We start from the raw sequence: 16,725 nt of genomic DNA, 5'->3' as shown, positions 1-16,725 counted from the left end.
CTTCTCCCTCAGCACATAATCATCTACAAAATCTCCACACCGATATATTATTACCTTTCCCGCATAAATCTCTACACCCTGTATATGATGCGAAGAGTGTCCGTGTACAATATCAACTCCACACTCGTCAATGAGGAAATGCGCAAAGGATCGGATCTCGTCTGATGGAGTCCATTTATAGTTTGAGCCCCAGTGGACGGAGAATATTTTTAGCACTGGACTTTCAGATTCTGACCTTGAATATCCAGAAGAGTCGGAGAGGGTATCGTGTCGTATTGTTGAGGAGTGTGTTAGGTGTCTTTTTACTCGGGCCCGTGTGGTTGGGGAGTAATCTATAAAATGGAATGTAGGGATATTTTTCCACTCCATAGGATGATCGGAAGCAGAGTATACATGAACGGCGTAATTAGAACTTGAACTTGAAGCTTGCTCTTGTTCATGTTCATGTTCATGTTCCTGCATATGAGTCCGACGCGGATTCGGAAGCCACAACGTAGCCGGTTTAAACGCCTCGTCAACCGATTCACCAGCTCCGGCAAATGAGATCCTCGACTCTTTAACTGCCCATACCGTTTCTATTAGACCTTCTTCACAATAATCGAGAATATGATTATTCGCTAGACTAGCGTAGTCGACATGTGCGACGTGCAGAACATCCGGTATATTAGCCGGGTGAGTACGGTAATTGTATTTCTTATCTGGCCATTGCTGGGAGGTTGTTGTTGCGGAGGTTTCGAGATTGATTAGTAAGAGGTCTGTCGAGTGGAGGAGGGGTAGAGTCGTGCCCCATGGTGAGGATTGGGTGTATTCTGCTAGAGAGGGATTTTTGGATTTGAGGACTCGGGCGTTGTGGGCGTCTGTTGGAGTGTTGGTGCTGTTTGGGAGGAGTTGGTCTATTAGGCGGGCTAGCATTATGTCGCCGAGGAATGTTAGGGTGAATGCTTTGGGGGACATGTTATCTTGGTAATGAATGTATGTTGGTAATGAATGGTATGATGTTGATGTTGAATGATGTTGATTGACGTGGATTGAAGTGATCAAGTGCGTGTGGAATTTATTTCAAGTCATGATGACTTCATTATTCGGGTCGGACCGAAAGGGTTCTCTTGATACAGGGAAAAGGCTCTCTAATAGGGAGAAAAGAAGATATAATAAGAATAATCTAAGCAATTCCATTGTAAAGTACATTAAAAAGCACTTTTGTTTAAGCTGTTGTTGTCGTTGCTGGTTTTTTTAGATAGTATTAGCACAATGGGGAACAATAAATCCTAGCAAAACTAGTGGTATCTCGCGCGAGTCTCCAAGCTTTACGCCGCATAAAACATTTAGAGGACCTCCCTCCCAATCCGTAACCATATTAGAACTCGTAAATTTCGTGTGTCGTCGAAGTGTTGCTGAAGTGCCGTTGTTATCGGCCTATCTGAGCTAGCTCACGCTCTTTCGCACGCAATGCCTCACGCATTTGCTCAGCTTCCCGCTCAAGCTGGATACGTCGTTCAACCGATTGGTCCGCGAATGAGGAAATACCAGGCAAAGCTTGCGATTCGTGTTGAGTCGCATGCATGGGAGCCTGGTAAGGCTGTGGGTGGCCCATGGGCGAAAGATCCATGCGGGAATCATCACGTCGCTCGGCCTGGTTCAAAATAGAGGATATCGAACTCAGACGACCTGGGGGCGAGGGATTGGCGGAAGACATGATTGGTGGTAATAGATTTGATCCTCCCTCGAGTGTGCCTGGACCTGGAAGTGTCTCTGTACTCTCGGCTAGGGTACGCTTCTTGGGAAGAGCGAGGGAGTTGGGAGATGCGGATCGTCGTCCGAATTGAACAGGTGAATGTCCAAGGCGCTCGGGATCAAGGAGTTTGGGGAATTGAGGATGCATGGGAGCTGCGTGGTAGCCAGTGAAGTCCACTGGGGGCGGGGCGAAGGGTAATGGTCGTGCATCATCGTATGCACCTTTTCCGGGCAGGCCATGATAATGATCGGGTTCATTACTCATATATCGATAGTGTTCATCTTGTGTATGTGACAAGGCCGCGGGGGATGCTTCGGGTGAGGCTGATGAGCCATTGGAGGATTGGGTAGCTGCCGTAGGAGATTGATCCCTGAGGGCTGGGACGACGCGCTTGCGACGCTTAATAATGGACTTTTTCATAGTCGTGGGGCGATAACATCCATGCAGCTTATAATAGAGCCCTTTAATTTATGTTAGCTGATACCAAGACAGCGAGAAAAAGCAAGTATAAATCTAAACCTACCACAGGCGTTACAGATGGGATGACCATGTTCATCCCGTCTCCAGAGTGGAGTCACAGTTGTACCGCAATTTTGACAAGCAACCAAAGCTCCATTGCTATCAAGTGATGGACTTTTAATGGGCGTTTCTGCCGTTGCTGCCGTTGCTGCCGGGGGAGGCGTTGGCTCCGCGTCAGGGGCGGATGTACGACCCCAAGATGGATGGGGGCCAGCTCGTGGTGCAGATTTATAGATGCGATTGTTGTAAGCTGGGCATCCATCACATCCTTCAGCACCGCCGGTACCATTACAACTTCCACCACCAGGGCAAGACCCCTGACAACCACCCGATGTATGTGAATCCGTGTGGGGAATAGGAGGAGTATGCTTTTCTAGGCCATCGGGATTTTGTTGGGCGCGATTTCGTTTCGTAGGACGAGCGACATTGCGAGCTTTCAGGTAAAGACCACAGGCATTACAAATCATCGCACCGGTTGGGGAGCGCCGCCAAAGAGGTGTACTTTTTGTTCCGCAATTGCTAATGACAGATGTTAGGTGCCTACACTCACGAAATCCTGCTATATGAGGGAGACCTACCTGCATGAATGCCCTAGGAAAGAGGTGTCTTTCTGACCCCGTGGGGACGTCTTTTCATGTTCTAATCGGCCATCTGATAAACTCGAGGTTGATCCCGGCCCATCACGCGGGGGAGTTTCAGACATTTTTATGGGGGATTCTCCATACTGATCCGCCAAATGTTCGCGACCCGCTTGCGCCGATGAAATTAACTGCTGAGCAGCATCCAAGTCCTCCGCCGATGGTTGCCGGAGTGGAACACTTGGGTTCTGGGGAAACGACCGCACCTGTTCCATTGGGATGGATGCTAGCATCACCACCTCGTCGCCCAAGGTCCTTTTTTCGAGGATTTCGAGGATTGGGGGGAAGTCACAAAAAAGTATAGGCCCCCGATTGCGGAGTGCTGAGATAACCAGGGAACGAAACGACGGAAGCGAGGAGAGAGAATTCTAGATCCTTGAAAGTGAGGGTTGATGTCGCACCGCAGTCGGAAGCAGAATTCACCGTATCACCCACAGGGACGCAGAGAGCAAATGTCGGTCAAGCTGTTTGGCGAGTCGGCGAGTAGTAGAGGCGGCACGGCAGGAGGGAACAAGCCTGGGGAGCCGCAAAACGGGGAGAGACGGAGAGGAATGTTTGTTCAGGAAGAGGGGCAGCCCCAGGATTGAGGAGTGACAAGGATGGGGCAATAAGACTTGCGAGTAATGCCAATCAACGAGGCAACGCCAAAAAAACCGAATATCAAAGAGTGTGGCGACCCAGTGGTCCGGATCGGTCAGGTGATGGAGCGATTGCGACAGCTGACAGCGCACCAGGAACGCCAGGCTGAGATTTCAATTTTATTTTATTTTGAAGGACAAGTTCTTTCGGAAGTGGGAGGCCGGAGACGCGCCTAGACACTAGGATTGGACCGAGTCCCCTAGGGGCCTGCAGGATGGTGATCACACCGCGTTAGGAGAACGGAGAAGGGACTTGAGACGGACGATGGCGCAATGAAAGGCGGGAGATAGGAGGAGGGAGATTGTAATTCGTTGTGTCGTTTTTCGTTTTCTGGAATAAAAAGAAAAGAAAGAGAAGGTGGAATGATGATTTGACCAAAGTTCACCGAGATGTGGAAAGGAAAAAAGAAACTTATCGAAATATGGGTTAAGAAAGATGATTATTACGGGGAGTTTGGGTTTATCGATCTACGAAGGGGGGGATCGACGGAAACTATCATTATCAGTCTAATCGCATGGCGCTATCTCATCTAATCTCTCCTTTAGACACTGCTTTAGGTCTTTCTCTCCTACATGCTTCCTTCCCTCTTTCCCTCTCTTTCAAACTCATCTGTCAGAATTTAATGTTGCATATTTGCTTTTTTTTCGACTCCATTCCACTGCCGAAAATCTCTGATCGCCGATAAGCCGATTCTTGCAACTGTCACTCCCCAGATCGCGAGTGCAAAAGACTCCACCGACTCCTGATGAAGTTTAGGGGGGCAAAATACTGTGGGAATTCACCTTCCAAAGAGAGGTGCGGGTGGGCCAATGCGCAGGCAAGCAGCTTTGTAGTGGCCGTGATTGGCGGAGCCTGATTCCCGGTTACTGTAAGCAGCAATATATGCGATTTCGTTGGCTCTCGGGAGTGGCGGGTTCCATCCGGTGTGAGGCCACGCTGTTCCATTTTTACTAACACAAAAGATTGTACTGGACCAGCTGAACCACCTGAACCACTCGGGGACCACTCTGGACCACTTCGGCTTCGGTTCGACAAAAAAAAAAAAGAACCGACGAAACTGACCTCACTGACGAGACTTGACGCAACTAGACGCCCCGAGATAGGTTGTATTGGGTGCTGATCTGGTCGCACGGTTCGTACTTTGTTCCTATTTTTTACATCTCACATCCTACATCTCACATTTCACGTTTGACATCTGACATTTAGGAATAAACGTACCAATCTAGGTTGCAGAATAAAGATTGAAGTCCCCATCGTAGTCCAGAAGTACTAGAAATCTCTTGGCGTCGGCATCTTGCGACACCGATGACATACGGCTGGCAATAGTGCACGTGATCTCGCTGTCTAAGGTCATTGGTCTGGATCCATGGTTTGGGAGAGTCACATGGTCTCACTATAAGAAGCACGGAGTATATAGTGCATAGTCCGTCCCTAGTCAGTCTCTAGTTTATAGTAGCGTAATAAACTATTCATACCTCTGAGGGTCGCTATCAAACCCATTCTCTCCAGGTATCCAATCACGCGATTTACAAAAGCCTAGTGCTCATTATCATGCAGTGAACACCAACCCTTAAAAAGCAGGCCCCACCCGAACACGACCAAGCTTCTACCGTTTTCTATTTTTCGTCTAGTCTCAAACCCAAGAGATCTGTACTTAAACATAACAAATCCAATATATTATACTGTTAAACATTCAATGTCGCCATGGTCTAGCCACACCTATTTCAACTATAATACAGTGTCTTCCAAATGGAGCCACATCCACAGGTATCGGTATCGAAAGTAGACGAAAGGAAATCAGGAAGATAGGAAAAAGGGGGAAAAAGGAAAAGAGAGTGATCCAAACAAAAGCGGGTCTCTTCTCCGCGACAAACCGAGTATTCCGACTTCAGCCGCTTTTTTCTTCAAGAGACCAAGAGGAAACATACGTATTGTCATGGCAACGTTCATCGATCATATAACGCATGACGAGAAATCCAACGCTGACAATCATGCACTATCCATGAATGAGAGGGTAACTTAACGCACCGACCCTCTTGTCCATCCATATTGTCACTTCCAGCCGGGAAATGACGTTTTAATGCTCGTTGCGGGCAATCGCATAGCAGTCTTAGACCTGCTCAGCGCCCCAACCCTGGTCCGACTCGCGCATGTTTGAGGGGGGCTCGATGGATGGGATGAACTCAAGGACAAGGTAGGCGACACCGGTGAGACCGACAATGGAGGCGGCGATCTCGCGCAGGATGAGGTCGTGCAGCAGAATGGAGCCAACGAAGATGTAGACTGGATCGGAAGGTCAGTGGGAGAATCGCAACCGTAAGCAACCAGGCTTGCAACTTACAGATACCACGGCCGAGGAAAGAGAACAGGAAAGAGGCGTAACGGTAGGCGTAGTCAGGAACGTTGGGCATGAATTCAAGTCCAGCAACAACTGTGTCGGGATGTTAGCAATGATCTCTTATCTCGTATATCTTGTAAGAAAAAAGCGCAATTGAATCAACGTACCCAGACCGAATACAATGACGTACCCGCCGACGATGACGGAGCTCATGGAGGCTGGGAAGAACTGGCTAATACCGCCCAGCACCATCACCACGCCGACGGCGATGTTAACGAGACGGCTAGAGCAATTGTTAGCTTGAAGCCCTCGACTCACTGCTGAATCCCATCTTGAGACTAAAGCCAGATCCACCGAAGATCATTCTAAGCGGAGAAACACATACAAGATGTTAGAGAAATCCATTTTGATGAAGTCGTAAGTCTATAGGTTCCCGCAACGGTTAGGGTCTGAGAATCGAAGCAACGAGCAAGGCATCCAGCAACGATAAGGCGCGAGGAGTGCGGGAAAGAGATGGGTCAAGTACTTCTTGAGTTCACTAGTTGCTTATTAGTATGTTTCAGCCTAGTTGGAATGGTTCGTCTTGGTTGAGGGGGTTGGAGTCGGAAGTGGCACCGGCGATGCAATGCGGAGGTTTCGACGACCTTGGGCTGGGAACATACCTAAAAGAATGCCGAGGAGGTTATCACAGGAGGGGAGAGTGGGCGGAGAGGTTATAAGAGCCAAGACTGGGCTTTCGCAAGAATGGAGTAGAACAGGGGCACGATGAAAGAAGCCTGAACAGCGCGAGGAGCTGGGCTGTCGCAAGCAGCGGGTCTCGCCAAGCCTCGTGTGGCTGAATCAGCAGTGGTTAGTCACGTGAGGGGCTGAGAGGTGGCCCCCATTCTTGTCCACGGATGTCATGGGTGCTATTTTGGGAGATGATCGTCAAGCTTTTAGGCGTCTGTCATCACAAATGCGACATTTACTAGGTCTACTTCAACTCCGTAATCTATATTCTATAAGATAATTAGACCTAACATGGTATATTGTATCAATTAAGTGTAGGTTTCTTAAATCAACAGATCAAGCCCCGTAAGCTATACCTACACCATAATTTATACGTGCCTGTCACATAACTAGTCGGGATTAAGAGACTCGACGATTCGCGAGAGAATTTGATGTCCACACATATTCATTTCGTCGTTAAACTCGCTTATTCTCAAGACGAACCTGAGACAGTCCATTTGCAAGCAAACTCATATCTTCAGGCTCATGCCCCAGAACACCATAGATAGCATCCAAATCTCTCCCAATACCAATCTCATCAGCCGTGTTCAAGCTCCTTGAATCAAGAAAAGGTGCAATAGACGGCCAAACACCCTGCACATTATTAAAGAATAACTCCACACCAAGATCCCCAACACCCTTGATCTCCTTCACCAACGTTCGAGTCTCCTCCCGATCTCCATGTGCGGCTTCAAGCAGATTATTGAGATCCCCATCTATCAGTCACCCAGTTAGCTCAGAGGGTTTGATTTAATACCCACTATTGCGAACATACCGTAACATTCTGAAACAAAGTCTGCTAAAGTTCCCAGATTGGTCGCACATTGTTCTCGATATCGGTTGTATCCCCCTTCACTCAAAACTCTTGTTCGTTCCTCCCATGTGGTGATGAAGAGTATGTCTATATGGTGGTAACTGGCGTTGACTAGGTGGGTGAGTATTTGTGGGTAAGATCATGGGATATTGGTCGTGATTTGACCATTACATCTAGTATCATTGCTAGAAATGTGTCAGGGCCGGCATGCGAGTCAGGCTGGCTAGCAAGTGATGTACCAGCTAGTGGTGGCTGGCCATACTTTGAAATTATTGACTGGATCGGTGGTGCGATTTCGTCTTCATAGTATTCGTCATGGTTTTCGTCGCTGGCTGTTGCCACCATAGTGACTCAATTAAGACGCTCGGATAGTAAGAATATTGGAAAGACGAGATAATAAAAGAATAATTTTGTGCGACCGTATGTACTAACTCTCAGGTATTGATTCCTCGAAGAAGGGTAGTAGATATAGTATGAATTTGTGGCAATTCTTAGAAAATTTGACGTCACGTTTGCATAACATGAAATATACTATGTTCTCGCGGAATAAAGCAAAAATTCAAATAATTGAACGTTGATGCAATATAAGTGTGAATTATGAATGGGAAAATTTAATAAACTTTGGAATGTCTTTGCTGCTGTTGGAGTCATTCAGAGCTTCGAGCGAGGCTTGCTCTGCAACACCTCTTTGACTAGACGCACTGTTTCCTCGGAGCAGCCGAACGAAGCTTGATAACCGAATCCGCCATGTCCATAGTTATGAACAATTTTTACCCCGTCCACCAGATCCTTCTCAATTCGAGGACCACCCTGACGATAAGGCCGCAAGCCCACGCCATGGCGAATAATATCAAGGCCCTCGATACCTTGGCCGGGCTTAACTAGCTTCGGGCAAATATCAATCGCGCGCTTCATGATTCGAGTAGCTAGGTTAGGGTCTGGCAATGGATCCGAGTTGTTCTCTTGACAACAACCGCCGATGATTGTACCGCCACCTAAAGCCAGTTAGCTACAATTCGTAGTGTGGGACTTAGAGCATCGGGTGAAAATTACCTGCAGCACGAGTCATGATGTATGTCACCTCGTCTTCACCATCGTCTGTTCCAGAGACCGACACCATTTCACCAGGATCATTTCTGACCACGACAATCTGACCTCTCACTGGGAACAACTTCTCATCAAGAACGCCACCCAGTGTCTTAGATGATAGACCGGTACAGTTGATGACTACATCAGCCTTCTGACCCGTGTGATGAGCATTGGCTGCATCGGAGATATGTTTGAACGTCTCTCTTTTGAATACTGCGTCGTTCTTCACACATTGGCCAATAAGCCAGGGGAGATAGATGGCTGTATTGATGCAAACAGATGTGAACTTTTGACCGTTATCCATGTCAGATCGCAACGCGCTCTGGGGAAGAGTTTCGAACTGTGAGATAAGCGGTTAACCACCTGAACTGAGTGAGGATTCTTTGCGGTCAATTTAAGCATACATCACGGACAACATTCATGTACCATGGGTTAGGTTGTACTAATTCAGCGAACCAATTGCCAGCGGCAGTGCCTTGATCCTTTTTCCGGTTATAAATGAGTGTGTCTTCGCATCGGTTAGCGCTGAGTTGAAATATGAATAAAGTATACCCGAATCATACCTTGGAAATGAATACCTGCATCGGGGTACTTTTCACAGAGTTCTTTCAGCGGAGCCCAAGTAGCTGTTTCCCAAGCCTGATGACGACTTCCTTTTTTGCCAACCCTAGAAGAATTGAGTATGGAAGCAATTGATACAAGATGGCTGGATAGACATACGGCATATAGTTTGCTCCAGCCCACGGAGACGCATATTCAATATCATAGTCGCCGGGCATATGCTTTGCAAGAACGGTAACCTTGTTTGCCGGGTCCTGTGACAAGAGGTATGCCGTTGTTAGACCCGAGACGCCGGCCCTGGAACATGTCAGCTGCGTACAAGACATATTGATACCTCCTTGCTGCAGTGGAAATTAAAGGATTCTTACCCCAGAACCACGATATTGTTAGTCATTGCGAATACGAGTTAGTGGGGTTTGCACGACATCAAAATAGCGCAAAGAAAACAGAATATGCCAAGATGAAGAGAATAGAATTGGACGAGCAATGCTTCGATATACCAACGCCCAAGTGAGTCAAGGAGTGTGGAGATACAAAAGCAAGCGGGGTGAGCGGCGTTTACTCCGCTTCCATGCTCCTCTTTTCCTTATCGACAAGCGATTTGTAACGTCGATAAGAGAGATGGGGAGCGTGGGTAATTTGTTTACGTATTTTAGTATCGCTGAAATCACACAGTTCCCCGGTTACTATTTCAAGTGGCGGCGCAAGAGGCGGTGTGTGTGAAAGCGAATCAACGTACAAGAAAATCAAGAACGCGCTAAAGCTTTTCAATGTGGAGACAATACGATACAAATCACAAACAAACCCCAATACATCTCCAACTCCGCAGATTCTATTCCTAAATCGTGGAGCTAGAAAGCTTATGGGAAAGCCCTGAAAAAAGCCCTATATCGTCATTCTAAGAGCTGCTATGAGTCAAAAATGAATTTTCTATTTACCTTGAATATTTCCATGTTTTTAACATTGAAAATACTCGACTTTGTTGTAAACAGACTTGTTTTCCACAACCTTGGCAAGCCTTCTCCGTAAAGACCCGTTCTCCATAGCTCAGTCTCCACTGTGGCCCTGGAAGTAAATGAATCACATCTTGGATTTGATCTCTCTGATATATTGTTTTCTGTGTATATAGGGTAAAACAAAAACATCAGATGATACAGAGATTAGGAAAGCCAATCCCACCCATGACGAGGAATTGAGCCCCATATAGTGAGGGGGCCGCAGCTAAACTGGGTTGATCGCGGTCACCGATGTCATAGTAGGCAAACCCTCACGTGTGATCCAATCATCAAGGGCGAGGAAGTTCACCGCCCCCAGACTCGGCACTCAAGTTTTGGGTCCTGGGAATTCCTTTTCTCTCATCTTGCACTGGCACCCGCAGGGCTTATTCACTCTGCGGGTTAATTGAAACTTTTTCTTTTTTTACTTTTCCTTTTCCAACCTGCTTTCTGATCTCAATTATTCTTTAATCATTCATATCCGTTTCCATGGATTGAAATGTTTGAATCTCCATATCCACTAAAATCCATCTTTCCATAAATGCCGGCCCCGTCTGGGTAGGGCTCCTTTCACCATGTCTCTCCTCACACACGGTGGCAGAATCGTGCCCATACTTGCGGGCCAACAGGCTGCCCAGCACCAATATCCCAACGCGACCTCAGAGTCAGTTTCAATAGATACAATCACACCTTCTCATTCCCATGATGTCTCTTTGCTTTTGGGTAAAGAAGATATCCTCGCCGGGCGTCAACAGAAAGCCATGGATCTCAAGAGCTTAGAGATGCCCTCTCTGCAGGAACGCGGTCTAGTGGCACTGCCCACAGAAGGAGATGGTAAGATTATACCTCAATTATATTTTTTACAGTCTTCTGCTCTTGGAAGGAAGCTTTAGACCTCTCAAAATCACTGTTCTGACGCGTCGAGCACAGGAAACTGCCTCTACTACTCCCTCTCAGACCAATTGTATGCCACGTTCGACCATGCAAACGAAATCCGACAGATGCTCGCAGCCCACATAGCCAACAACAAGTCTTACTTCATGCAATTTGTCGCTGCCCATGGTGGTGAACGTCGCCGTCCCAAACGCTCTACCACCTCTGCATATGCTACGCGTTCTGCTGATGTATCCGGCCCCTCCGAAGCGGATATGGAACGGCGGTTCGACGAAATGGTGTCTTCCACCCGCAAGAACGGCGAATGGGGTAGCTCCGAGCACCTCCAAGCTTTCTGCCAAGTCTTCAAGGTCGACATCAAAGTTTACACAATGGATGGGGTTCAGACGTTTCGGGATGTTCATGCCCTGCATGGTGAACATCGGGAAGTTGTTCACGTCGCCTTTCATGTGAGCTTTATCTTCTGATCCGATCAAAGTTTATTTTTTTGAGTTTCAACTGACCATTACCAGGATTTCAAACACTACTCTTCAGTACGACGCGTAAATACTTGCCACACAGGACTTCTTTCCAAATCAATATGCCTGGAGCCCCAGCCCCTATCTGTTCCGCATGGTGATGGCGATCCAAACAAAGAGCCTCATCCAAATACTTCCACAGCTCAATCCGTGGTTCCTGACATGAACCACAACAACACATTTCTTCCAAACGCCGCTCGACCCACAAACACACTCTCTCCATCCTCTTCCTTCTCCTCCACATCCTCCAACGACACACAACCAACATCACATGACTCTCTACCCGCAAATGACACCGGCCTGGCTGTCGACGTCTACCCTCCTTGGGACATTCAATCCATTCAAGATGGCCTCGGGGGTCGATATCCCCGTGAAACCATCGTGGACATGCTCCAAAAATGCCGCGGCGACATCGACCGAGCATTTGCCGCTCTCCTAGAAGATCAACCTGACCCCGAGAGAAAGGTCATCCCAGTCCCCTCGCTCAAACCGAGTGTTCAGGCGTCCCGCTCATCCTCGCCCTTCAGCACAGGCAGCAAGCGTTCTGCCGACGACAGTGAAGATTCCGAGGACCCACGTCCAGCTATTCGACGAGGGAGGCCGAGGAAACGTCTCGTCTCTAATCTGACGCTGGGAATATCAATCCGAGGCGACCAAAATGAGGTCGTCTCACTGAATCTGCGGGTTAGTCCCCCACGCATCGACTCCAGCCAATCCAAGCCAAGTATACTGACCACTCCATACAACAGATGAAAGCAGATGCCGAAAAAGCCGCACAGGCCGAGAAGGCAAAGTCCGACGACGATTCCCAATCAGACGCAGGGTCCACAAAAGCTCCCCGTCGAAGCGGTCGTCTCTCAAAGTCTCGTTCAGCTTAAGCTTAACTTGGCATCTCGTTTCGTCTTGAGGCCAATCTACAAACCCGGCCAGCGATACCCCAATCGATTTTTGTACGCCTTAGATCCCTCTCTTTTTGCAGCGATCAATTGCATTGTGATGGCGTTAGCGTAAACCATCTGGCACGTGGGATTTTATTTTTGTCATGAATGCATTGCCACATGAATCATAGTCAACGAGGTTGGCTCGGGAGGCGTTTTGAATTATTCGCATGATAGGAAGTGCCTGGAGCATTCCCCAACGGATTACGATATGCATTTGGACTCAAGGTTTGGGCTTTGATAGCTCAGCAATATCACAGAAACCTTGGGATCCTTGGAGATTATGATAGGTAGCTAGTCTAGCTGTACCTTTTTTTTAATGTGACACCCAGAAGTTGACTTCGGGTATTCATTACATTACATTAGATGTCTCCATTTTGTGAATCCTGAATGCTAATATACTAAGTACAAAGTCGAACATTCCAAAACGCTGTTTGCTCGTACGCTCGTTCTTCAAGTTTGTAGCACCACTATTCGTGATACGATGATCCTTGGAACAAACTTCAGACACCATGTTATCCTTGTACCTTGCCCTTCGGACATCGTTAGATCTCCAGTGATTATCCACAATTGCAATAATATTTGATCTTCCAAGGTTCTCGTATATAGCGATATAATATGTACTGCACCGGTGCAAGCTCACCACTACAATGAAGACTCGGATTTCCCAGGGCTCGAGATATCGAAATCTCCACTGGCAATGTATGTACACTGACTAGTTCAAGTTTCAGATTCATTCATTCCTCCAGTAAGAACGTCAGGAAAGTCGATCCAATCGCAACACCGTCATGCGGGATATGGACTCTATCCAAAGCATCCCGCGACTGAACCTCACTGAAGATGCCCTTATTTTCCAAAGACTTTATAATTTCCGTCTGTAGCTCACCTTCAAACTCAGGATGACCTTGAACCGTCATAAAGCGCCGCGGGGTATACATTCCTTGCACTGCACAAAGTGGCGAAGAGCCCAGCAGAGTGACACCTGGGGGACAATCAAAAACAAGATCCAGGTGCATTTGTTGAATTTGCTGTTGTTAAAAGGAAATAGTTAGCCCGGTAAGTTATCATGAACCCATACGCAGAAAAGAGAAAACAACATACAAGCTTCTCCAATCCAAACAGCTCTTTGCCTTTCTCTGTCAGGTCCACGTCACAAACAGCAGCTTCCCAGCCCTGATCGTTTCGTCCAACCTTCGCTCCTAACGCACGACCGACAATTTGGTGTCCGAAGCAGATTCCAAGAATGCGAACCCGATCTTGTGCTAGGACTTGTTGCGTGAATTCCACGAGCCGGTTGATCCACGGAACATCTTCGAACGCGTCGTCTTCTGTTACATTCCATTGCAAGTGTCAGTACGTATGTTATTGCACTGTCTTAGCTCGCTTTGCACATTTAAGCGGATGGGTACACCAACCTGAACCTGTAAGAAGCACGGCATCAATGTCCTCCAGCTGGGGATATGTTTTGTTATTGTAGATGTCCCATTCTGAAATTTCCAGACCGTTCTCGGGATTCAAACGTTCAGGCTGATTTAGTGCTTTCGCACTGCTTGTAAGCAGTACTTCGAACATGCCTCCGAACCCATTATATTGTTTATCAGCATTTGGAGGCGCGGGGCCGCATTCCAAGGTGGCGATCCGAAGCGGCGGGCGCATGATGTGGCGGCATGATATGTCTATTATAGGGATCTGAGACCTGTTCTAAGGGACTTCTGTGATTTGCAGGGAACAGTAAGATCTACTGCAATTTCCTGTAGTCCGCAACTTGCAATGAGACAATCTGGAGAGGAGGAAAGAGGACACGAGCCCCGCCAGGTGTCACTCCTTATGCAGAATGCCGGTTGCCGATCCGATCTTATCTTCTTTTGGCCAATCAATTGTCTTGAACATCGCCACTATGAGATTTTCAGCATGGTGAAAATCAATAAATTTTTTTGCAGGTCTAAATCCGACGAGTAATATTATGTTTGACTTGGCCAGAGGTGTAGTGTACTGTGTACATATTGTACATTAGTGACTTAATAGCCCCGCTATCCGCATTCCGCATTCCCCATTCCCCATTCTCTTCCCGGCTAATCGCTCGCAATCTCTCCCGAGGTCACTAAGCTACCTCTTTTCTCGGCTTCATCCCCGTCTCTCCTTATTTCGCTTTACATGGGACGGGTCGATTGATTCTTTCGTTTCATCTCAACTGGTTCATTCTTGCGTCCCACTATGACTGGCAAAGAGGGCCACTCCGAGGAAACCCCGCTTCTGCGAGAAAATCCTAGCTACCAAACCAGCACACAATACCACAGTGTTGTGCAGCATGAGCATTATGGTACTGAAAGCAGCTCTTCCACCACAGAGGTCGAAGGGGACGTTGACTTCCCCACCTTCAGTACTCTCCAGTCAACATCTCAAGTTTTGGACATTGAGCCAACACTAGAAAGAATCCCTTCAACTAGCTCGGTAAAGAGAAGCAATGCATCTATTGCCGGCACTGGCAGCATACACGATGAAGATAACTCTTATGAGTCAAGATTCATCGGCGTCTCACCCACTCGATTCTGGCTGATCTTTTCTGGTACTATGCTGGGGTACGTAATTGGTTATTTTGACTCGACCCTGATGGCTTCGAGTCACCCGGTTATCACATCTTATTTCCATGCTGCCAACAGCGCATCATGGTTATCGACTGCCTTTTTACTCACCTCTACGGCATTTATGCCTCTCTTCGGACGCGTTTCAGATGCACTCGGTCGCAAGCCTGTGTATCTTTTCTCCATTGCCATATTCTTTTTCACCACTGCCTGGTGCGGTTTAGCACAGAGCATTGGTAGTTTTATCGCAGCTCGTGCGCTCTGCGGCCTAGGTGCTGGAGGTGTATTTTCCATGGGCCAAATTCTCTCGAGTGATCTTGTGCATATCGAGTATCGTGGTGTCTACCAGTCATATATCAACTTATGTTTAGGTATTGGTAGTTGTCTCGGACTCGCATTTGGTGGACTTCTGTGCGACACCGTCGGGTGGAGAAATGCTTTCTTGATCCAACTACCTTTTATATTCATCTACTTCATCACAGCTGCTTGTACCGTCCCAGCCGATCTTGGAATCAAGCATGTAGGACCAGAACGGAAATCTCTCATACAGGCTATTCGCAGTGTTGACCTGATCGGCTCCTTCTTCCTTGTTCTTGCAGTCACTGCTTTGATCATGGGGCTGAATCTGGGAGGAAATGTCTTTCCATGGACGCACCCGCTAGTCATTGGTTCACTAGTAGCATCGGTCATCTTGTCTATTATCTTAATACGCTATGAACGAACTGTGCCTCGCCCCGTTCTACCGATAGAGCTTCTGTCAAAAAATCCTCGTGCAAATATTATTTTCGGCAACTTTTTCGGAGGAATGTCTGTGAACACTATGATGTTCAATGCGCCACTTTATTTCCAGGCCGTCAAGCTGGCGAGTCCCACTGATTCTGGACTACGTCTCGTCGCTGCTTCCATCGCTGTGACTGCCTCAAGTGTCGGCACGGGATTTCTAATCACCTGGTCGCGGCGTATGAAGCCAACTGTTCTCATTGGCGGTTTCTGTATGCTATTGGGTGGCTGCTTAGCTACCTCCATGAACACCAATACTCCGCCTGCGCTTGCTATGGTCTGTGTTTCTTTTAACAGCCTCGGTCAAGGATTCGCATTTCCTAGTCTGATGGTCTCTATTTTGGCCACCAGTGAACAAGACGACCAGGCAGTGGCTACTACGACACTCGGGTTGGCGCGTAATTTGGGTGCTGTCATGGGAGTTGCTATTAGTAGTTGGATTTTCCAGAATTCTCTGCTATATGAACTTGGGCGGAAGGTGACCGGGGATAATAAGGAGTATATTATCGGTCTTGTTCGCAAGTCGATCCGCTCGATCGGTGATTTAGATCCGGTACATCGGCAGCAAGGTTAGTCCTTGAGTTTCGAATTTGACTTTCCCTTAACGTTGAGAATGACCGCTAATATTTGCCCAGTGATTGTTTCATATGCTATGGCCCTTCGTGTCACATTTCTCTCTGCTGCTGTTTGGGGTGCTGTCATGTTATTAATGCATTTACGCCTTCATTTGCCCCAATTAAGACGGAAGACATAAAAGTATATGAATGCCCAATAGGTATAATCTTTGGGGATATACCATGAGAGAGTAAATCTCACAAATCAGGCTTTTCTTATATTAAGTGTAATACTTTGTTAGAAAAGAATACTTCAAATCTGCTACGATGTGTCAATAATTCAGAAACAAGGAATAGATTAAG

The 16,725-nt window shown here is 47.4% G+C and overlaps 8 protein-coding genes across 8 annotated transcripts; 2 read left to right on the top strand and 6 right to left on the bottom strand.

The window, feature by feature from the left end:
- Positions 1-302: 302 nt before the first annotated feature.
- Positions 303-954, bottom strand: N7478_004672 (polyglutamate biosynthesis protein; the record flags this gene model as incomplete). Its single annotated transcript, XM_056920886.1, has 2 exons — positions 303-332; positions 394-954. The coding sequence occupies 2 exons, from the start codon at positions 952-954 to the stop codon at positions 303-305; spliced, it is 591 nt and encodes a 196-aa protein (XP_056778923.1).
- A 454-nt stretch (positions 955-1,408) lies between these two features.
- sreA (siderophore transcription factor SreA) lies at positions 1,409-3,107 on the bottom strand (the record flags this gene model as incomplete). Its single annotated transcript, XM_056920885.1, has 3 exons — positions 1,409-2,196; positions 2,259-2,773; positions 2,833-3,107. The coding sequence occupies 3 exons, from the start codon at positions 3,105-3,107 to the stop codon at positions 1,409-1,411; spliced, it is 1,578 nt and encodes a 525-aa protein (XP_056778922.1).
- Positions 3,108-5,641: 2,534 nt separating this feature from the next.
- Positions 5,642-6,274, bottom strand: N7478_004670 (TVP15 family protein; the record flags this gene model as incomplete). Its single annotated transcript, XM_056920884.1, has 4 exons — positions 5,642-5,814; positions 5,873-5,962; positions 6,037-6,152; positions 6,255-6,274. The coding sequence occupies 4 exons, from the start codon at positions 6,272-6,274 to the stop codon at positions 5,642-5,644; spliced, it is 399 nt and encodes a 132-aa protein (XP_056778921.1).
- A 780-nt stretch (positions 6,275-7,054) lies between these two features.
- Positions 7,055-7,796, bottom strand: N7478_004669 (uncharacterized protein; the record flags this gene model as incomplete). Its single annotated transcript, XM_056920883.1, has 3 exons — positions 7,055-7,353; positions 7,413-7,436; positions 7,691-7,796. 3 exons carry the CDS (start codon positions 7,794-7,796, stop codon positions 7,055-7,057), a joined length of 429 nt encoding a protein of 142 aa, XP_056778920.1.
- A 306-nt stretch (positions 7,797-8,102) lies between these two features.
- Positions 8,103-9,495, bottom strand: N7478_004668 (FAD-dependent oxidoreductase; the record flags this gene model as incomplete). Its single annotated transcript, XM_056920882.1, has 6 exons — positions 8,103-8,446; positions 8,505-8,880; positions 8,945-9,048; positions 9,104-9,207; positions 9,261-9,398; positions 9,470-9,495. 6 exons carry the CDS (start codon positions 9,493-9,495, stop codon positions 8,103-8,105), a joined length of 1,092 nt encoding a protein of 363 aa, XP_056778919.1.
- Positions 9,496-10,671: 1,176 nt separating this feature from the next.
- Positions 10,672-12,386, top strand: N7478_004667 (OTU domain-containing protein; the record flags this gene model as incomplete). The annotated part of the gene is made up of 4 exons (XM_056920881.1): positions 10,672-10,930; positions 11,027-11,439; positions 11,503-12,192; positions 12,258-12,386. 4 exons carry the CDS (start codon positions 10,672-10,674, stop codon positions 12,384-12,386), a joined length of 1,491 nt encoding a protein of 496 aa, XP_056778918.1.
- Positions 12,387-13,183: 797 nt separating this feature from the next.
- N7478_004666 (type 1 glutamine amidotransferase) lies at positions 13,184-14,102 on the bottom strand (the record flags this gene model as incomplete). The annotated part of the gene is made up of 3 exons (XM_056920880.1): positions 13,184-13,474; positions 13,548-13,774; positions 13,862-14,102. The coding sequence occupies 3 exons, from the start codon at positions 14,100-14,102 to the stop codon at positions 13,184-13,186; spliced, it is 759 nt and encodes a 252-aa protein (XP_056778917.1).
- Positions 14,103-14,660: 558 nt separating this feature from the next.
- On the top strand, positions 14,661-16,382 carry N7478_004665 (putative MFS multidrug transporter; the record flags this gene model as incomplete). Its single annotated transcript, XM_056920879.1, has 1 exon — positions 14,661-16,382. The coding sequence occupies one exon, from the start codon at positions 14,661-14,663 to the stop codon at positions 16,380-16,382; it is 1,722 nt and encodes a 573-aa protein (XP_056778916.1).
- Between the last annotated feature and the right edge of the window lie 343 nt (positions 16,383-16,725).

Source organism: Penicillium angulare (assembly GCF_028827245.1).
Source record: "Penicillium angulare strain IBT 27051 chromosome Unknown utg000004l_segment0_segment0, whole genome shotgun sequence".
Classification (NCBI taxonomy): Eukaryota; Fungi; Ascomycota; class Eurotiomycetes; order Eurotiales; family Aspergillaceae; genus Penicillium; species Penicillium angulare.
This window is presented reverse-complemented; position numbering and strand designations above follow the sequence as displayed.